General features: G+C 40.2%; 2 protein-coding genes and 1 long non-coding RNA gene across 5 annotated transcripts; 1 reads left to right on the top strand and 2 right to left on the bottom strand.

Moving 5' to 3' along the window:
- The first annotated feature begins 146 nt into the window (after positions 1-146).
- On the top strand, positions 147-4946 carry LOC122822072 (zinc finger protein 205-like). Of its 2 annotated transcripts, XM_044100452.1 has the most exons (7): positions 147-299; positions 761-906; positions 1619-1850; positions 2307-2473; positions 4021-4167; positions 4387-4552; positions 4639-4923. In XM_044100452.1, exons 2-7 carry the CDS (start codon positions 844-846, stop codon positions 4833-4835), a joined length of 972 nt encoding a protein of 323 aa, XP_043956387.1. In that variant the 5' UTR covers positions 147-299; positions 761-843; the 3' UTR covers positions 4836-4923. The 2 variants fall into 2 exon arrangements, with proteins under 2 accessions (XP_043956387.1, XP_043956386.1); XM_044100451.1 differs by having other exon boundaries at positions 147-906; positions 4639-4946.
- LOC122822073 lies at positions 1733-5821 on the bottom strand. The gene is made up of 4 exons (XR_006369100.1): positions 5353-5821; positions 3547-3747; positions 2151-2463; positions 1733-1815 (listed from the first exon to the last, which is right to left on the bottom strand). It is a non-coding gene; the product is annotated as an uncharacterized LOC122822073 (long non-coding RNA).
- A 1-nt stretch (position 5822) lies between these two features.
- On the bottom strand, positions 5823-21193 carry engl (endoglin, like). 2 transcript variants are annotated; one of them, XM_044100448.1, is made up of 17 exons: positions 20957-21193; positions 20284-20422; positions 19672-19838; positions 17625-17762; positions 17365-17539; positions 16202-16373; positions 15981-16125; positions 15290-15482; positions 14446-14519; positions 12200-12355; positions 11170-11250; positions 10243-10491; positions 9055-9519; positions 8662-8779; positions 8493-8594; positions 7291-7402; positions 5823-6415 (listed from the first exon to the last, which is right to left on the bottom strand). In XM_044100448.1, the coding sequence occupies exons 2-16, from the start codon at positions 20348-20350 to the stop codon at positions 7293-7295; spliced, it is 2412 nt and encodes an 803-aa protein (XP_043956383.1). In that variant the 5' UTR covers positions 20351-20422; positions 20957-21193; the 3' UTR covers positions 5823-6415; positions 7291-7292. The 2 variants fall into 2 exon arrangements, with proteins under 2 accessions (XP_043956383.1, XP_043956384.1); XM_044100449.1 differs by lacking the exon at positions 8493-8594 and having other exon boundaries at positions 5833-6415.
- Positions 21194-21818: the final 625 nt, after the last annotated feature.

Here is a 21818-nt window from a genome sequence, read left to right as displayed (position 1 = left end):
TAACAGATAAACTGAAACCAAGCTTCATTATTAATTTGAATTACCGATAAAAACTAGCAAAAGTACTCTAAAAACTAATAAAGTCACAGCAAAATAAAAATAAACTATAATGTAAAAAAAAAAACCCATAGCCATTATAACCCTGGGGAATTCACTGCCATCTAACCAGGTTACAGTTTGCGACGAGTTGCATCATCACCTCCGTCGTCATGACAACAAACACAACAGAGCACAAACGAATTCTGGGTCCAGATTTCCCATCCCCAGCTAGAGTCAGCTGAACGTTGTCGCCCCTGACGGTAGGTGAACCTGAAAAATGAGTCACAGCTCCCAGATGGGTCAACACAAAGGGTATTTCCACAAACTGGGTTTGAACAACCCTGTCGGTATCCCACCTGTACGGGCTGTAAAGGTTCACGTGTTCACATGAGAACGATGAGATATTTAGACTTTCCAGTCGATGCTTAGTGTGTTTGTAAGTCCACCCACGGTGAACAGTCATTGCAGCATGAATCCATCGATGGGGAAACTGGTCCCACATTTAAAAAAAATAATACAATCTTCTGGGTTTCACACGTTTGAGGGGTAGGCTCAAAACGTATCACAGTCAAGACCCAGCTGCTGCTCTATTTCTGACAGTTTGGTGACAAGAAAAAGTGTCAGAAGAGATAAATAATAGACAGGGCTCGCTTGCTTCTGAGTGTTTTATTCTTTTAGCTCCTGAAAGTTTCTCAGGTGGTTTCACTTTCTTCGCCTCCAGCAAAACAATCCTCAGCTGGCCGTTCAAAATCAAATCAAATCTCTTTGTGTCATGTCGTCGGTTGATGGGTGTGAGAAAACGAAATGAGGATATTGCGAGCAAGGAGGACACAAGAAGCAGCCAACATTCAGCTGCGCAATACTGAGGTAAGGTCAACCATTTCAAGCTGGCTTTCACGTTTCAAATTGGGCCAAGGTAGTTTTAAGTCCAAATTATTATTATTAGTGTTATTTTTGTATTCCCACAACTATCTTCTGTTGGACTTAAAAGGTTCAAAATCATCAGCGGCTAAACTATATAAGACAGATTTACCAGATTAGAAGGTATAATTATTTTGCGATTGTATTTCATGGGCTTTTTTTTTTTTTTTTTACAAAAGTGAAAGAAAGAAAAGAAGTTGCAAGATAAAGTTTAATAATCTGAGATATGGCTTTTACAAATAATCTTTCTAGCACTTCATCGACAACCACAGAGTGACGTTAACAAACGTAGGGGAAGGTTTTAGAAAACAAGTGGCAGCAGCCTCATTTTTATGATATAATCTTACTTTTAGGTTTTAATAACTGGACTGTGTTTGCTTTTTGCCATAACTACACTGTTCACGTAAAAAGCAGCGACGGAATCAGTTTCGAAGCTGCCTCCCAGCAGAGCAGGGTTTTCCTTAGTTAAAGCCCTCAAAACCTTTATGCAGGTGTCAGGCTGCGTTTGTTGAGGAAACCTCAAACTTTGGCATTGTAACTGAAGATGAGCAGACAGGTGCGCGACATCTGAGTGTGTGCGGGGCTCTAAAAGTGACATGAAAGAGTTGGCTTCTCAAGACTCCTGCAGATTTACAGTGCACCATCTTCACTCCCTCAGACGCCTACCTCCGCCATGCCGCGCTCGTTCCTCGTCAAGACCAAACGGACGCATCCCCTCAGCCCGCCCAGGGACCACTGCTCTAGTCGGCAGGCTGAAACTGACGCCAAGGATGGGATCGGGCTTCCTGAAGACGCTCCACGAACTTTATCCCCAGAGATCAGAAACCCTCTGACTGATGGACTGGCAAACTGCTCCTACAGAACCCCAACAGACAAGCTCTGGGCTTCAGGTATGAGCCCGTTTCTTAAAAATGATACTTTGTGCATCAGCCGTTTCTATAACAAGATAACAATTAGCAAATGAAGAGCAAAACATTAATTGTACAAGAGAACACGTTGGGTGTTAAGAACAAGCTAAGGTAGATTGGGTAATTGGGGAGTCTTGACTGACCAATAGGGGTCAATACTCCAATTGACGTTGCAAATCAGAGGTACAGTTAGGCAAATACCAAACATGATAAAAGTAAAGCACCTTCATGCTGCAAACTTTAGAAGATAAAGAGCTGTACTGACAAATAAAAGCAACATACCGACTGCTGATGCTGATTTTTGTTTGATTTTGTAGAAATGCTTGTAGACTCAACCGATAGTCCGGGTCTTGCGTCTCTTCCACGTTTAAGTTGATTGGACGGTGATAAGTTTGGAACCCACTGGTTGAAAAAATCTGTTTTATTTTCTGACTGAAGCCCCTGTGGAGAAGGAAGACCGTCCCACGCCAGTCGCATCATGGTCGCCTGACCGACAAAAATCTGACCGAGAGAGAGAACTGGAGAGGCTCGTCTTCTTGTTGCTCAACCACACGTCGCACACTGACCTCAAATCACCGGTCAGGGATTGTCCGCTCTGTGAAAAGGTGAGAAACGAAGAATAACAGACTGTTAGAAAAAATTTTTTTTATTATTCCCTATTTTGCTGTCTGAGTAAAACCGCATGCTGATGATATCCTGCTCTTCTTTCCTCAGACAAAATACACATTCATAGAAAAACCATAAGCAATTGTTTTTCTATGAAACAAATTCCATTACAAAACAACTGTATTTTAAAATATTTATTCAAAAAATTATGCAATTTTTCAACCTTGATCAGTTTTAGGATCGAGGGAGAGCTGGCAGCAGAGGTTTTATATGAAACCCTGTTCTTGTGAATGGATTCTAATGATCTGTTTCAACAACATTTGAGAAGTTATCTCAGGAATAATTATGTTAAAATTATGTCAAGTTTTAAAGAATATCTCTATTGATGGTAATTTTATAAGTGTTTTAACTAGCTTTTGTTTTGTAATGGAGTTTGTATTTCTTTTTATGACAAACATAAAAAGAGAGTTTACTTGGTTCCATTGTTTTGAAGACGATCATAGTGTAAAATATAAACATCTGTAGCTTTTTTATATACATATGGGAGATATGGCTCACCACCCAGGGAGCTCTTTCATCAGAGGGCGGCACAAGCATTCTAACATGTTTGTTTTCCCTGTGTTATATAAACTGTGTGGAAATACAAGTTTGCACCAATGCTCTGAAATTGGTATCCGACTCTCTGCTTCCTATTTTCAAGAATGGCTATTTGACTTTTTGTCAAATTAACCTGGATCTCTCTAGTTTGAAGTCCAAAACTTCAAACTAGACTAACTTGCTCTGAATCATTATACATTTTCTGTAGGTTGCTTGCAGATTCTTTAAATCAGAATATATTAAACAGTAACTGTTAAAAAATGATAAATAAAAGAGGAGAGGGAATTCTTTGTTTTATACCTAAAATAAATCACACAGAAGGAAGTCTGGCATTTATGCAAGAACCATCTGCGGTGATTTGAGTTTTTCTGTGTGTTTATTTTAGGTTTCCCTGTCTTTTGACTCTCTGTGTTGTCCTGTCTACCCCTTGATTGTTCCCAGGTGTGTCTGGTTCCCTCTGTGTATTTAATGCTACCTGCGTTTCTGTGTCTTTGTCGGATCCTCATCGATTCTGTCGTATTTGTCTTGCTGTCCAGCTGTCTCACCAGTTGCTACCAGCAGATTTTGGACTTTTGCATTTCTGGATTCATCATTAAATTCACCGTTATTCATTCCAGTCTGGGTCCTCAGCATCTGCCTCACCACCTCACACCGTATTTCATGACACCATCACTGACTAAATGAAAAATGTTAAAAGAAAAAGGAGAAAATTGTATCCTTTTGATGTTTTTTTTTTCTGGTTATTAAAGTTTAGATGAACTATTTGTTTTTATGTCTATTGCAGAGATGGTGCGAAATAAATTTCAATGTCATTGTCATCGTTTAAGCAATTACTTGTAGTAATGGCTCACCTATTTCTGTGCAAAGTGAATCCACTAGGAAACTTTAGATCACTGAACTATTTACCTAACATGAATTTATCTCATTCTTCTTGTTCCATTCTCCTCAGTCTCTTTCAGATATCCTAATGCCAGGGAGTCTGAGAGACCAAGTGTACCACACCCTCTCCATCCCCTTGTCGAGATCCCTGGCTGCTGCGGACATTTCCCATGTGCCCTTTGGTTTCCGAGCAGTTGGCAGCTATAGCAGAGCAAAGGTCTTTACCTCTTTAAGTGTTTCTTTCTTTCTTTTTTTAAGGACTTTTGGTTAGTGGGCTTTATTTCACAGTATGCTGACAGGATAGTGGGTTGTGAGGGAGAGGGAAGAGTTGCGGCAAAGGCTAACAGGCGGGGCCTCGAACCCGTGACGGTCCGGTCGAGATACATTGGTCGCGCGCTCTACCGGGACTTATTGTAAGCTTCGTTTTTGTGTCCAGGAGCGAAGCTTTGGCTGCAAAGTGTGTGGAAAAGTCTTCAAGCGCTCGTCCACCCTGTCCACTCACCTCCTCATCCACTCCGACACGCGGCCTTACCCCTGCCAGTACTGCGGCAAGAGGTTTCACCAGAAGTCTGACATGAAGAAACACACCTTCATACACACAGGTGAGGGGGAGACGCACGAGATAGGTTCACTGTTAAACTTGAGCGTGAATCATGACGGGCCTGCCTTGTTTCTGCGCCCTGCTCAGGAGAGAAACCACACGTGTGCAAAGTGTGCGGTAAAGGATTCAGCCAGAGCTCCAACCTCATCACCCACAGCCGAAAGCACAACAGCTACCGGCCTTTCAGCTGCTCCCGCTGTCAGCTCACCTTCCAGCGCAGAGTGGAGCTACAGCGCCACCATGAGACACAGTGCGGCTATGGAGAGGTGTACAGCCAAAGCTGAGCACATCGAGCTGAACTTTTTTTTGTACATAACTTTGACAACCTGTGTATAATGTTTAAATGAATATAATGTGTACATTTGTTTACATGAATAAAGTTTAATGTGACTTCCCTTGGCTCGTTATTTTTGCTTATGTTTTTAATACTGAAGTAGAACTAATTCTGTAATGATAATTGAGATATTTCTGAATCTACCTGATGGCATGTTCAGTTATGATCAGAAAATCAACAATTACAAAATTACTTAAGCTCACTGTTGCCATTCTGACAGAGTTGCGTAATCCATAAAATGGTATGGCTTGTAATAGAAAAATTATTCACTAAAAAAGGGAATCGGAAAGACGCAAAACAACAAAATGATCACTTTCATCCCAAATAGTGAAAGAATATTTCAGCCTGCATCTTCCAAACGTTATTGCAATGAGTTGTTTCTAATTAAAAGTTAATAGCATGGAAAAGTCAGTAGATGCAGCCTGACATTAATATTCATTATTTAGGGAAAACAGTCAATGTCTTACCTGTAATTGGTAGCTCTTCTCGTATCCCAAGGGCTAAAGCTAATAGCGCCGCACCTCCTCCTACCGGTTTCCCGTGTTAGTAATGTAGACTTGCAAAATGTGAGGTTACAAATTATTGGACTAAGAATTATCTTCTAATAATACAAAACAAACACTTTAAAGTGTGACAAACATGCTGTATCAACACGTCTTAGTCACTGTCACTAGCTAGCGGGACCAGCTGTTAGCTTCAGCATCTTCTGGCTATTTATGCTAACTGCAGCGGCCATGACAGTTTTCCATGGGAACAGATAAGAGGTTATTACTTGTAGCCTTTTAACAGGACCTTTCGGTGAAAATCCAAATCAGGTTAACGGAGTACGTCTGTCTAAAATACAGAAAAAACAAAACAAAACCAAAAAAACAAACAAATTAACATCACTAAATGTTAATCTTGTGTTTCCATGTTGGCTTCACTTTGAAAACTAAACTTTGCTCTGCTGCCCCTGAGAGGCCAAAACGTGATTTATTTATGGTTTAAGAAAATACAACAATGTAACATCCAGCATTACGTTACAGCATTTGACTTCAACAAAGAACATAATTAGCTTTTTAGCAAAACAATTACACAGAAGTTGGGGTCTTGGAGTTGAAACAACGGGCCAACACATCTCAGCTCATTTAGTGCACCTTTTTTTTTTTACCACACAAACCCAAAGGTGTTGATGGTGTGCTCTCTGTTTGAGTCACTAGCAACATTTTTATTCCTTTGTCGAATCCAGATGCGGGTCTCATCATGTGCCGACCGGGTTCCTCTTCCAAGATGACTTGGTGCCAAGTGCTCCACAACATCAAACTGGTGACTTTTCACTTGGAATCAAACCCGTAGCACTTTACAGAACGCCGCGCATGACTGAGACCTACTGTATTTGCATGTTTCGAGGCCTCTTGTCACTTCGGCGCACATGAAAACGGCTCTGCACACGCAAGAAAGAAAGCAGCTGTGTTCTCACACACAAAAACGCACAGAAGCTGTTGCAACCCCTGTCCCAGTTCTCCACTCTCAGATTTGCAGGAGGAAATCCTGAGAAGGAGATAAAAGAATGCAACTGTTCAGACTTATCTGGGACATCAGAGCCGAAGATCTGCAGGTGCTTTGCCTAATGCCGATAAATTTTCTGGAACTGACAGAAGCATTTAACCGCTGCAGTTTATTTTAAATGCACAGCTTTGAATTTCGGTTCAGTCTCTTCCCCCCCAGCTGGTCCACAGCTCTAATGTTTTTAATATGAAAAGAGGGCAAGTGGTAGATTGGATTCTGACTAAATTGATTAGCTATTATTAGCATTTTGTCGGGATCATTTGGTAGGTTTCATGAAAGAGCTGTGCCAAGCCAAATGTTGATACTACAAATGAAAATAAAAACATAAAATACAGTTCTCTTCAAATAGCAATGTATTTCTTTAGGTCATATACTAAAATGTCTGTCCCTTAAAACTTAAGAATGAGGTGACTGATACAATGTCTGAGATACATGGGAGACTACTGTAGGAAAACACAGTAGTCTCTCCTGGATACAAAAACGAAGTATGGATGTTAAAATCCAAAAGTAGAACGTCTTGCAGTGGTTAGAGCCTTCAAAGTACTTTTCAAATTTGTGACTATAAAGTACTTAGATGTTAGCTGGTCTTGTTCTAAGGGCACAGTAAGATAAGTACATACACATGGCAAATAATAACAGATTTATAATCAACGTGTTCACACTGCAATGTCACTTCAAAACATTTTGAACCTAAAGCTGAGAAGCAATTACGGTCCTTAAATACTTTGATAACATTTTTCACATGTTAACAAGACCACAGGGTTTTGCATACTAGGATGCAAATGTCCAAGAATTCTGCAAATACAACAAGCACAGCAGGTGTTTTGTTTTCTGATTATGCTGTGGTCATGTTTTACCTCTAAACTGAGCTGGAGGACTGATCAGACAGGAGAGGTGGAGTCCTGTTGTTGCAACCCGCTTGAGTCTGATTTGGTAAGTGAGCATTTCTAGAAGACTCTGGGTATCCCCCTAAAAAACAACAAACAAAAACAAGAAACAGTATAATTTTATGATGACACAGGAAGTCCCATCGGTTCACCAAAGCATACGTCTCAAACGTCCATCGTGTCGCTGCGTCTAACCTGTGTCTGGTGTTCACACACATTCTCTGAGCCACAGATTAAATCAGCGTCTGCCCTGCTGTTGAGTGTTTTTATGTTTACTGTTAAAACGGCACGGTCTGTGCTGAGATGCAGGGTGACATAGTTTCACTTCTGTGGTTGCAAACTGATCGTGCCTGTGGCAAACGTCTGCATATCTTTGGATAATTTTCACTTACACAACCAAACACAAGGAAATGTTTCTTACTGCCTAATCTGTTTCTCTCAAAGCAAAAATATGTAAGTGGAGGTAATATGTAAAATTGACATTTTTAAGTTTTACATCATGATATGTTATTTTATGTTTAAAAACACACCTGGAGTCTGGCTTTGATTCGTCCGTGCATGTTTGAGAAATCCTTTTATCTCTTCGTGGCAATCATTCGGGGGGCGGCTCGCCAAGCACCGCCTATTTACCCAAAGCCCCTCCCTTGTATGTGACCTGGTCAGCTCCTCCAGACTAGCCAGCAGCAATTAGCAAACACCTGGTGAAACGTCTTGTCTACTGAGCTCATTATAGAACCTATTTCTCAGTGCAATGCTCCTAAAAACGCTTATAACGGCATAATGGAGGAGGACTGGTGTAATAATGAGCTGAAGGCGGAGTTTCAGAAAGAGCAGAAGCCTCTTAAAGAGACAGAGGCCCAATTTCAAGGCGTCAAATTGCAAAGAGAAATTTCTTTAAGGTCATGTTTAACAGATACAGCTTTTTTATAACTGAAGGTAAAATCAATCACATTTTCACCACATTATTCATTCATAAATGAATGTTCACTTTTTTACTCCTAGTAAAAAACACCTTTTAAAACCTGAAATTTCGATTAATATTTCTCATTTTTCTTCATTTGTTTGCTGATCTGAAACATTCCCAAAAGGGCGATTCTTGTCTTTTTACGACACTGTGATATGTTCTGTCAGTCAGCAGGTCTGTATCATTATCTGACCAGACCTGCATTTACCTGTGTATGTGTGGATGCACCACAGTCCCCCCATTAAACTGACTCCAACCAGAAAAGCTGCAAAGACGATTCCCATCAGCAGCCCTTCGTGCAACACAAACCCTGCAGACAAGAGCATGAGGCAAGTTAAACTGCGGTTCAGTGAAAGTATTTATCAGACGATACTCACTGCAGCTCTCTGGACTCAGACTCTTTGTTCTTTGACCAGCAGATGGTTCCAGTTTGGTTACCAGTGAGCTAATGGGCCGGGTGACCACCATGGGCCTGGAGAGGTTTCTGATCTCACACTGACATGGGAATACAGGACAGAGTCAGGAGTTCACCATACACCTGACCTAAAATATTAGGTGATAGAATAAAAAGCCTAAATAGGGGTGGATGATAGGGCCTTGAAGTTTTATCACAATATTTCGAGGTATTATCGTGACAACACCAAAAGTTGTCAACAGTTCTTATTGTTGATTTTATTGTGATAACAACAGTACCGTTAAAATATTGTGATAAAACTGTAAGTTCACATCGTCCACCCCATAAGGAACTTTATCCTATGTTTTTTTTTTACCTGATGTCTGGATGATCCCGGAACAAGTGGGGGGATCGGTACCCCACTCTGGCAGCTATTCGCTTCCTGTGTGGTCTCTACTCTAGCTGAGTCGGAGAGACAAAGGAGGAGGCTGCAGTGGACGAACTGCATGGACTCGTTGTAAACGGGCCGCAGGATGAAGCTAAATCTCAACAGATGCGTTTTTTCTGAATCGCCCACGTTTGGCGAGCCGTTGTCTATCGCCGAGAATCTTCTCCCACTGTGGCCGTTTCCGTCCCCGTCACGTCCGACGTCTTCCTCCTCTTCGCCGTAAGCGTCTTCGTTCTCGTCACCGCCCGCCTTCGCGCCGAGCCTGACGGAGGGATCCGAGGAGCAGCCGTCGCTTACCACAGTCCAGAAGGGAGATTTCTTAGGGTCGGACTGGGGAGACACAAAACACGACTCCACTTGCACGACATCTGCGAAGGAGGCTTTGGCAGAGATCTGGAGCGAGATAGACTTCGAATGAAGAAACTGTCGCGGCACAGAAATTTAGAAGCAAAACATAAATAAAGAATTTTAAAAATATTTAAAACGATTAATCTGATTAATCGTGACTAATCATCTATTTTAATGATCGTCAACTCATATTTAGTAATTGATTTATCGTTAACTGGAGTACACAGTTGAGGAAAGGACAACATATTAAAAGCAGGAATTAAGCCAAAACTGTGCAAAAATATACACATTTTACATTCAATCTTCTATTAAGCACCTGTTGCTATTCAATTATTAATTAGTTAGTGTAGTTAGTGAAAAAAATAATATCACCAGACCAGCCCCAAACTGTATTGATTTTAAACAAAAGAGATGAGATTTTCATACATTGATGTTAGGAGGGTTATTTTTAGCTGCAGATGCTACAAATGATCTGAGCTCAGATAAAGGAACGCTGTTATTGCCTTTCAAGCAATTACATCTTTATTTACCTATTTATGAATAAGAAATTCAAGGTTTTTTTGCATGTTTTAATTTATTTCTAACATTGTATCAAAAATGGTTAATTTTTTTTAAAAAATCCACGGAATGTGCAAATTAATTCTGACGATTAATCGATTACTAACATATTCGTTTTCTTTATCTGAAATGTTGACGTCCAACTGGGAAATAAGGTTCATGTTAAAAAAAAATTATTTTTTTTTGGAAAAGTCAGACCGGTGCAGAGACCTCGACAAAGATGCGGTGGTCGGCGGCGATGACACGCGGTCCGGTCCACGTCTGCTCGTAACCGTCGGTGACGAAGAGTCTCAGTTGCAGAGCGGGCCCCGATGTGAGTATGGGCACCGGCAGATGGTGGGGAGCTGGGGCCGACTCTGGACCCCGCCGTGCCCCCCGTGCAAACCGTCCAATCAGAGGAAGGGTCACGTTGTCGTCATTAGCAGCAGATCTTGAGGGGCTGGTGGCAAAGCAGCTTATCTGAAAGGGGAAGTAAGAAAAGCAGGTGAGACACAGCTTCTTGTAAAAGTACTGGTGCAGTTTTAAAAAATTGAGTTTTGCTTATTAGTTGGGATGGCAGCGTTGGGAATATAAACTTTATACGTCCTTTTTTTCTTCTTATTAACTAAGATCTGATAAGTGTGGTGTGCATTTATGTTCAATCCATGCAATCTGCTACATTAAAGAAAATCCAGCGAAACTATTTTCCTTCTATAGTCACCTAATCTGTAAACAGAGTCCACGCCATAAAACACGATGGTGGCAGCATCATGCTGCAAGTCAAATTAGGAAAGCTGGATAGAGTCTGTGGAAAGACATGAAAGCTGACGTTCGCAAGCGATGCTCATCCAATCAGATTGATCCTTCACTATTTGTTTGTTTTAGTCGGTATATCACATAAAAATCCCAAAGAAAGATAGTAAAGTGAAAGCTGCAAGTAAATGATTCAATGCAGTCTGCTGGGTTTCCTTTGATTTTTATTTTATTTTATTTTTTATACTTTGAATACTTAATTGAGTCTGCTGCACCGTTTGATAACCAGGACCAATTAGATTTATGTAAGACATTTGTTGTGAATTCGTGCAATATATACAAATTGAACTGAAACTGGATTTATTTATTTTTTTAACATTTCAATAAACTTTTGTAAGAACTCACATGTACGCTGAAGGACAGTCCGGACTTCCTGTTCTCTCCGTGTGCAGCGACGCTCTGCGGCTGGACACTCCATAGCAACAACTGATCATAAAGCAGAATAAACACACACACTATCAAAACATAAACACACTAAAACCTTTCAACTTTAAGTTCTCTCGTGTTTGGGGATTAGCTACGGTAACTTTCAGTAAGGTTTCACTATTGAGTTTATTCATCAACGGCAACAAACGCAACGACACAAAGGTCAATCGACACGTTAGACAGAACATTTTAGGCACAGCAGCAGATGTCTAATAGCTTTTAAGCCAGTTAAATATTAAAAAACACTGCTGGTGTCACTGCTACAGCTGATCATTGCTCAGATAAACTAACAGTGAAGCTCTATAGGTAAAAGTAAAATGATGTAAAGCATAAAGTTTCTTGCTCCTTTAGAGGTTGGTCAACCAATGCTTTGTCTCCAATCTTAAACCACTGCAAAAAAAAATTGTGCTTCTTTTGCTTAGTATATAAATATATCTATATAAGTAATACACACATTCCTCATATGTAGTACTAACAAAAATGCATTTGAATCAAGTTCTATTCCACTCAAACAAGTGAGTTTCAACCAGTAATAAGATGTCAGCAAAATCTCTGATCTTAGCAAGTCGGTTGGTATTAAATGTCTAGTTATTAATCTTGTTAGAAATCATTAAACAAGCTACTTCTCAGTGCAATGCTGATGAAAAGGTTAAAGGGTTAATACAGGAGCCATGTTATAACTTTCAGAAGGTGGAGTTTCAGAAGGAGCAGGAATTTCTTAAAGAGACAGAGACCCAATTTTAAGGTGTTAAATTAAGGAGTAAAATTTCTTTTAAGTCATATTTGACATACAGAGCACTTTTCTAACAACTGAAGCTAACATAGTTATTTGGTTATGCTATAAAATGGTACTATGTGCCTGGAGAACACATAATACCTAATCTGTATTTAGGATGTGAAAGAATGTTTTTTTTTTTGCCATGTTGAGCACACTCTAAGAAAATCTCACCATGTTTTTGTACAGCACCCCTCTGGGCTGTTCCTGCAGAATCCCCTCAGTTCCGCAGAAAATGATTGGTAGCGCTAACAGGAAGTGGCTCCCATTCGACACGGCCTGGCATCTCTGGTCCCGCAGCGTCATGGCAACAGCTGGCAAAGACAAGCTCTGGAGGAGACAACCCAGGGGAATCCATTTAACTACAAACACAAAATTCAGATCTGAACCAGTAGAAAAGCTTCAGCTGGCACCAGGCGGTTACCAGCTGAAACCAAAATGTTTACATACATTGTATGAAGAAAACAAAGAAAAACTTTATTGTTTAGGTCAGTTAGAATTATCAAAATCATTTCTATTTGCTGAGACTACTACGCCTCTATAGGATTTAGAAAAGGCCAGGTGATGAGTCATAGCTTTTGCATGTTTCTGATCAAAGTGGAGGTTGAAGTCGGCGGGGGCAGCCAGGGGGCGCTGTGGGGGCATCAGAACGTCAGAGGGAAGATGAGGGGGGAAAAAAGCAAATATAATTGTTAGAAGAATTCTTTTATTTAGGTTTATCTACTTATGAATTTATTTTGAAAGGTTATGTTTTCATATTATTATTCTGTGTGATTTTTACTTAGCTTCTTACTTAGTTTATTTCCTTTGTAGTACATTATTAACTGTTTTTAGGATGTTTGCCTGGAGGCTAGAAACATTTACACATTCCTGTGTCCTCAGCTGATTTGATCAATCTACTATCTTTTTAGCTACTGTGGTCCTTGGCTGATTGTTTTATCAGCTTCCTGTGAAACTGATTGGTAATGGTCAGCCTCGTGTCCTTGTAAGGGCATGTCCACAGAAGGTTCCAGATCATCCTGTAGTTAAGGTCTTTGATCCATTGTGTGAAAAAGCCAACCTCTTTCTTTGTAATCATAATAAAAGGCAGTTGGGGACTGAGAGCCGACGGAGTTGACCACAGACAGTGTTTGACGGCGGTTCTCCGCGTCTGGCTCAGCTTCCCTTTTCTGCAGAAAAGCAATTTGTGTCTCTGGTTGATTCCTTGCAGGTTAGGAACTAAAATAGACCCAACAATAATGAATCCCATTTACTTTTTAAATCTTAAATTTTTCATTATAAGTTTTGTTTTCAGTTATCCAATCATTAAAAATCTAAAATATAAATGAGAGTAATTGACTTAAATGTTGATACCGATGCTCATTTTCTGATTGGCTACCAGACAAACTCATAAAGCTGCTTTGCTCTTCAGGCTAGCTTAGCTAACAGGAAATGGAGGAGACATTTCCTACTAGCGTCCAAGGATGCTTTTCTGACAAAGACGCCGTCACAAAAAAACCCATAAAATTGTGGGAATAAAATCAATTTTGATGTGATTACCATATTTTTTGGACTATAAGCCGCTACTTTGAACCATGCGGCTTTCCTGTGGATTTTTCTTCAGCCACCAGGGGGCTCTTCAGTAGGAAGTGAATCATTGGAGGTCAAAATTAGAAAGCAAAGAAGAAAGTGCTAATTTTCATTTAGAACAAGCACATGCTAGCAGCAGAAAAAATTCTTCCAACTCATATCTTTCATCAAGAAACAACACAAAGAAGTTCATATGATGCTGCTTTCAAGTTCAGGGCTATTGATCTGGTAGTACAGGAGGGAAATAGAGCCGCTTCTCGGTGTGAACGAATCCATGCTTCGGCGTTGGAGACAGATGGTTGCGTCTCCAACGTGCTGGGTTTTATTAAGGACAATTCTTTTAATTGTGAAAAACCGAGAGCGGCGGAGATAATGTACCTTTCCAGCTTTTTCAAAAACCTTTGTAGATGCGGCTCATAGTAAGGTGCGCTCTATAAAAAAAGGCAGATTGTGACGAAAAATTGTATTATTTGGCTATAAAGTCATAATATATTATGTGATGGTAAAATTTTCTGACACAGAACTCATGGCCATCTAAAATCAGACAGCATGAGGTTAGCATTTATGCTAAATGAATGTAATAGAATAGTGATGAAAAACATTCTAAAACTTGATGTTTCTTTACGTATTTTGGAGAATTGTCTGTGGGATTACAGAGGGGGGTCTCTTTGGGTCTTTTGGGGTCCAAAGATTTGAGTTGAGTTGAACAAAGCAGATAGATCACTAATCAGGGTGATGATATTTCATCTATTAAACCTTAAGATTGTTTACACTGCCTCCATTGTTTGCATTACTCAACGTATTGATGGAGATAGACAGCATCAGAACAATTAACTTCTATGTTTGGAGACCTTGAGTTTTTGTTGGTCCACCGTCACACTGAGGAGACCGCCATCGCAGTTCACTACTGGTAATCTCTCCTGGTCTGAAGAAAGCAAAAAAGAAGAGATGGAAGAGCTCAAATGTTACAAACAATAAATCTGATCTGTATCTTAAAGCAACAGTACGTACAGCCTAGAACCTGGAGAATGTGATATAGAAAACCCAGGTAAATAAAAGTAACAACCAATACAAATGTGCGCAAAACTTTGTTGCGTGTCATCCTCACACTACTTCTTGTCATCTTCTTCTTTGTGGTTTCCATTAGTAGTAACATCCGGTTGTTATCTTAGGCCCATCCGACTTGTGTGATGTGGATAAAAGTGTTTCCATTGCAGTTTTGCAAAATGAACCAATTATGATACGACCAAATAACCCACCTTTTTTAAAAAATCTAAACAGGGTTTTTATTTTAAATTGCTGTCTTTCCATTGACTGAACTGATGGTCAAAATGTTAAATTGCACAATTATATGGTCAATGGAAACACAGCTAATATGGGCAATATTTCCATATATGAGTATTATATGGGTTGTAAAATGGGCCTAAGATATCACTCTCCTCAGGTAACATTTTTGTTACTTATGATGTTTTCCTGCTTACGGCTGATGAAAACACGACATTTTAAGACTAGAACATCACATCGCTCAATAAAAGACATTTGTAATACAGAAATGTTGGCTTAAAGAGAGCGTTTAAAAACCCCTAAAAAGTTGTTATTCTCATAGGTTACGGTCATGTATCTGTCAAATGTTCTTCATATATTCCAGTTTACTGAGTAGGACGGCACATAACAAAAGAGACAGAAGGGACCTACTTGTCCTGCCTTCTGCCAGCTGGATCACAAAGCGATTGGCCAGCTCAGCCTCGGTGTACGACCTAAAGTCGGTGTAGCCGCTCTCAGTGGCCCAAACCAGAGGATCAGAACCAGCAGGCGGTTCAGATAAGAGCCTGCTGGACATGGTTACGTTGGGCTCTGGTGGAAACGGCAACGAGACGCTGTTGGAGGACTGAAATGAAAGAGATTAGAAGCATTAGCCGGCACACATGTGGTCGGGTACACTGCAAAAACACAAGATAATTAGCAGGAAGTTTTGGTCTAGTTTCTAGTTTCGTAATACATTCAAAATAAGACAAAACAAGCTTGCAATAACTTTTCAGCAACATAAAGGAGATTGTTTTTACGTCAATAATTCCTGAAGATTGATGAAAAAGTTCTTGTGAAATAATAACTAGCATTTTTTCACAAATATAAAGGAATTGTTGACTTAAAACAAGCTCCTATTTCCTACTGAAAAGTTTTAGTTAGTTTAGTTTAGTTAGTTAAGTTAATTTTGTCCTATTTCAAGTGTACTAAGATTTTTGCACTAGAAACTAGACCAAAACTACACAGTAGGATTCTGTGTTTTTGCAGCGTATGAACTGTAATTATATTTTCATTCCTGTATATGTTAAATCTGTCAGCTCAACTGGCTATTATATTAGCTCATGTTCGATTCGAGCCTTACGTGAACAGAGACGTGGCCCCTGACCCCTGGGGCTGTAATCACCCAGTTGACTGGGACTGAGCAGCTCAGAATCAGAACAACCTTGTGGGGTTCTGAAGTGGCCACCGGGGGCAGCAGAGAGACCGTGACGTCGGCCTGCAGAGAACTGAGAGAAAACGAGGCTTCATTTTGTTTCCTTGTGGGATAAACAGAACAATGTCTGATGTTAACTCCGGACCCACCCTCTGATCCTGGGTCCTGCTGAACGCAGCCTGATCACATGGACCTCAGGACTGGCCTCGCTCTCTCTGGGACAACTGCGGCCCTTCACTGTTTGCGGCTGCAGGTCAGAGGTCATGTAGTTAGGAAACAGGAAGGAGGACTGAAGCTGGCACACAGCAGGAAGGGTCGGATCTGTGACATGGAGTCAAAGCAAGAGAGAATTTTTCATTATTTTGTACACTCCGTAAATCTAGAACAAATTCCAGAAAACTGCAAAACCGCCGAAACACCGACCTCCTTTAAATCAAGGCTAAAATCTTACTTGTTTACAGTTTACATTTATAAAAACACTCAATGTACATTCAGTGGTGACTACTGTTGATGATTTTCACAAACTTTGTTTTGTAAGTGTGTTATGTTTTATCATGTTAAGCACTTTGCCTTGTTGCTAAAATGTGCTACACAATTAAACTTGCCCTTGCTTTAACTAGCAGTTAATTTCACAATAAACTCAATAAACAGTATTTCTCAATAAACTCTCAAAGACAGGAAATGACTGCTGAGTCACTGCACTCACGTGACATTTAACAACTTATCCTCAAAACATAAACTTTCACATAACTGCTCATGACTCCAGCGCCTCCACAAACCACATTATCGCGACGTTTTCTGTACAATTGAAACCACAGGTGAATAACTTTGTTCACATGATGCATGATTAAAAATCACACCGTGCTACTACTTCCTGTCTTCTTCGTGATTTCCTCCAGTAGCAATGTCCAGTTGTTGATCATATGAAGTTTCGTGAAAAAAACAAACAAAAACAATTTCAGTACAGCTTAAAAAAACCCCACCTCATTCAAGCACCAAAACTTTTTTGTTGAAACACCAGAGTTTTTTTTCCGAAATTGCTGTGTTTCCATTAAGTAAATTTATTTCTGAAATGTCAAATTTCACAATAACGCGCTCAATGGAAACGCAGCTAGTCACTCCTTTGCTTACAAGTTTTTATCTAACACGTCCAGCGTCTCGGTTCACTCAGTCACTCTTCTGTAAATTCTCCATAATGGTAATCCATCCTGCCTGAATAAAATAGTAACCCATTCGTTCCCAAAGGAGCTGAGTTCAATCATTTTGAAGGTTGTCGTTACACTTTTTTTTTAGTAGTATCTCGCTCCCTCACCTTCTCCCAGGTGGATGTAAACTCGATTGCCCTGCTTCGTGTGGACCAGAGAGGACAGGTTGCCATGGTGCTTCATCGCCCAGCGGTGCAGCGTGTGGAGGCGAAAAGGTAGCGAACCAACTGTTTGAACGCTCAAGCGTAGAGTCTGTGACTGGACGCTGGAGTTTGGAGACACCTAGCAGGTCATTTAAAGATGGAGCTTTAAAAGAAATATTCATGATATTCCTTTTTTTTTTTCCCCCCTGTGCTTTCTGACTGACCTGCACCAGCACTGGGAGGTCAGGGGGCAGCAGTTCAGCCTCCAGCCACCAGCTGATTGGAAGTATGGAGCTGAGCACCAGGTGGAGGGCCCTTAGAGGGCCGCTGGGTGGATTCAGAGGCTTCAGGAACACCGTCACCTGGAGACAGGAGAAAAAAACTGGTGTGAAAGATTGACAAAATTTGATCTATTTACAGAACCTTACAAAAGGTTTTTATATGCCCTCAAATTTTTCAGAATTTGTCACCAAACTTTATTGCACTTTATGTGATGCACCGTTGCAAAGTGCCTCAAAGGTATAAAGTTGAAAGGAAATCGCAGTTTTAACAGTTTTCAAATTGTGGCATACATTGGCATTCAGCACTCTTTACTCTGCTGCCTCTAAACTAAACCCAGTGCCACCAATTGGATTCGGATGGCCAAAGAATAACAAAAGAAACCCAAAAACAAAACAATACAGTGATTCAATATGTGGAATTTATTCTTAGCCCAAATATAAAAAAAATAAAAAATGAGACAAAAGTTTGTATTTCAGAAACAATTTCTAGCAGTTTTCCAAAGAACTAAAAATAATTACCAATTTTATTTTAAAGTTAAAGCCCACTTTCTATATAAATGTAATTGTTTGACAAATTACCATAATAAATAACTTATGGAAAGTGGCTAACCTGCTAACGTTCTAGCCAACTAGCTAACAATGAAAGCTAGCGACCTTCTCCACTTACTGGTTCGTTGCTCGTGGTTTTAATTAATTTCACGACACAATAACCTTCACCAAAATAGTAAGTAGTAATATTTATTTGCTTTTATGAAGAAACACATCACTATGTCATATTGCGTTTTGTCAGTTTTCATCGTAGAAATGAAAAATACCGTCGTGTTTTAGAGTTACTGATGAACTGACAGGAATATTTTTAAGCTGTAGATGGAAAACATCCGAACTCCACAAAGACAGTTTACAGCTAAATTACACCAGGAGAACAGGAATCAGATAAATAAAGTTTATTTAAACAATATGAGAAGATTGGTTGAGTGGATCTGATCCTTGGGTCAGGCTCATGGAGTCGTCCGCACACTAAAGAACAGCAAAGGGAGATGGTGAGTTTGTGGTTTTCAGAAATGGGAACTTCGAGAGTAGTTAGACTGATCTTACTTGACTTAATGATTATTTCCACCAAGAAGAGGATAAACTGTGGGTTTGTGGTTTTGGTTCCTTTGTGGGTGTCCTTAAGGTGGTCCAGGATCCAGAGAGTGGGCTGGCTGAGTTTGTTCCAGGTGATGATGTGGAGGTTGAGGCGGAGGGCAGACAGGTAAGTGGAGGAAAACAGAGGAACAGTCCGACTGCCAACTGGGAAATCCAGGAACGGTTTATAGTCAATCTGAAGAGGCAAAGATGAGACTCGGGCAACCAGTGGGTAACGATCCACGGCGTCACCAGGGAGAAAATCCAGAAAGCCAGAACTAGGGCTTCACAGTGTCATGAGGAAACACCTGAGAGAGAGAGAGGCAACAAGAGTTGATTATTAAGAATAACTTCTCAGGAAAACACAGAGCGCTATCTCAGGGAGGCTCAGAGTACCATTACTGGCAAACACTCAGGCGCTGAAGTGCTGGCGGTCTGCTCCTCTTAAGCTCCAGGATAATTGGATGATGACACACAGGTGCGCTGGCAGTGTCAGTGGGCACGCCCCTCCAGGTGTGCAGCTTCTTGTCACCATCTGGTGGATGAAGGTGGAAGCAGCAGGCAAACAGAAAAAAAAACCAAACCCACAAAGAAAAACCAAAAACCCCAGTTCCCAACATTTTCTTTTTTTGCTCTTTCCTTTGGTTTGTCATTTTGTTTGTATTTCCTTTTAATTCCTGTAAAGCACTTTGCATTGCCTTGTAGCTGATGTGCTAAATAAATAAAATTACCTTTACCTTTAAAAATAAAAATAAAAAAATAGCGCTCACAACACCTCAATTCAGACGCTTTTAAAGTTAATGCAGAATTCTTCGTCCTTTTAAAGGAAACTTTTTTTATTTTAAAGATAAAGTTTGTGAGTTACCATGTTCTCAGGGCTGTTGGTTGCTCTTTGCAAAGCGATGACATGAGTTTCCTTGTTGCCCTGCTCCCTGGCGGCGCAGCCCCGGCCCCCCTGAACCCTCTCCAGCAGAGCCCGAACAGGATGCTGCGCTCCGGCTGGATCAGCCGGAGAACACCGCCCCTCTGCACCTTGAGCCACGGAGAGACAGAGTGCAAATAATAGCAGCATGTAATAATAGCATGAATGTTAAATTCTCGGTTACAGTGCTATGCAAAATCTTTGAGATTATGTTCTTGCATTATTATGCCATTGCCGTTAAATGATTGGAAAATTGTCTCAAAACAACAATATCATTGTTTATAGCAGTAAACGATAATATTTTCTGGGACAATTTATCGTCCTGTAACATTTGGTATTTTGACAGGCCTAGTTCTATTTAATAATAAAAAAAAGAAATAATAACACAAAAGAGTTTCTGGGAGCAGAATTTCTTTGTTCTGAGATATTGCCCTAAATCTAAATTTGTCTCCAACGCTCTGATTAAAGTCGTTTAACCAGGAGATTTCCCCTTCAAGCATGTGTTTAATCATCCTTTGGGATCAATGAAATAGTTTGGAGTGGAGTGATTCTCACCTCTCAGTCTTTCAAAGAGGAAAACAAAGCAGAAAACCTCAAATCCAACCTTTGTTAGTGATGGCATTGTGGATTCAGCTGCTGGTGTCAATCTGTGGTCAGCGCTACATTGAGGGCAGTCAGCTTCTCTTAGGGCAAACTGTTAAACACATAATACCGTCAAAATGTTTAGTTGACTGATTGAACATTTCATCTTGCAGAGAAATTATCACAATTTTTCATCGATTACTTGAAAAATGGATGAATAGTGAAAACATCAAACTCCTTAAAAGTAATCTAAAATAATTTTTTTTACAAAATATTTGGTAAATGCCACTTTAGGACACTAAAATCAAGCTCCTCAAGGCTATTATTTGTATGCATTTTCAGTATGTAATCTGTTTAATTTGGCAGAAAGAGAAAAAAAAAATCTTTTGATTCTGTGCTTGTAGTTTTTCTATATAAATATCAGTCTTATCCAGTGATGTTTTCCCTCTCAAATTAAGATAAAGTTGTGCAAAATTGACAAAACGTTTCGCAGTGCAAACAAAGTCTAAATAGCTTTCAGCAAGCATTCACAATCCTGTTTAACATTAAAGTTCTTTCCATTCATGTCTGAACTATTTATGAAAGTTGCAGTGAACGTCCTCAGTCATGTTTAGAGTTTAGATATGAGATGAAATCTCACTCTCACCTGCGGCGCTGCACAGACGGAAAAGCCGACTGATGTTCCAAGGGCCGGTTGAAGCTGTTTACTAAACACAAACACACACACACACACACACACACACACTTCTTCACATCCTAAACAAGGCAAAAAGACACCCTCCAGTCTCAGCTGGGCTCCGCTGGGGAGGGAAGCTGCACTAAAAGACAACTCGACGGGAGCAAGTTGGACGTAAAGACGCGTTTAAGGGGGCGATGGGAGGGCTCAGGGCATGGTGTGACACGGTGGAGAGAGGAATAGTAAGGAGAGGTTTAAAAGGCTTTGGAAACACAGATGGCAACGGGAAGGAGGAGCAGAGAAGAGGAGAGGAGGAGGAGTTTTAGGAAAACACAGAAAGCAGGAACAAAATGATAAAATGTCTCAAGCAGGGAACCAGTAAACACCAGTGTGTTTACTGGAAATCTTCACTCAATGATGGACTTTTAGCCGATCAGTTTTGGTTTTGCTTTTGTTTTGGGGGTGGGGAGGTGGGGGCTGTTGTCACACGTTCTTATATGACAATAAGAAAATGCAGTTTCCACTTGATTTCATTATTAAGGGAAACAATGGCTCCCCAAACGAACTTGGCTCTGAGTGAAAAGGTAATTTTCACACAATCACATGTAATCATACACAAATCATACACACGTTTGTGTATGATTTTGGTGATAGCACTCATCAAAACACAATGTCTCTTCAATTGTTGACTGCTTGCTTTGTAACTTTGTGTTTTCATTATGTAAAGCACTTTGAGCCGCAGAATCAAGAAAGCAGATATACAGAAACGTTCTGACAACATGAAGTAGATCTTAAAACATCGTGTGACCTTCAAATTCAGTAAAGAGCGATA

This window comes from Gambusia affinis, linkage group LG19 (genome assembly GCF_019740435.1).
Source record: "Gambusia affinis linkage group LG19, SWU_Gaff_1.0, whole genome shotgun sequence".
NCBI lineage: Eukaryota > Metazoa > Chordata > Actinopteri > Cyprinodontiformes > Poeciliidae > Gambusia > Gambusia affinis.
Note: the sequence above shows the minus strand (reverse complement) of the source record. Positions and strands in the feature narration are given on the sequence as shown.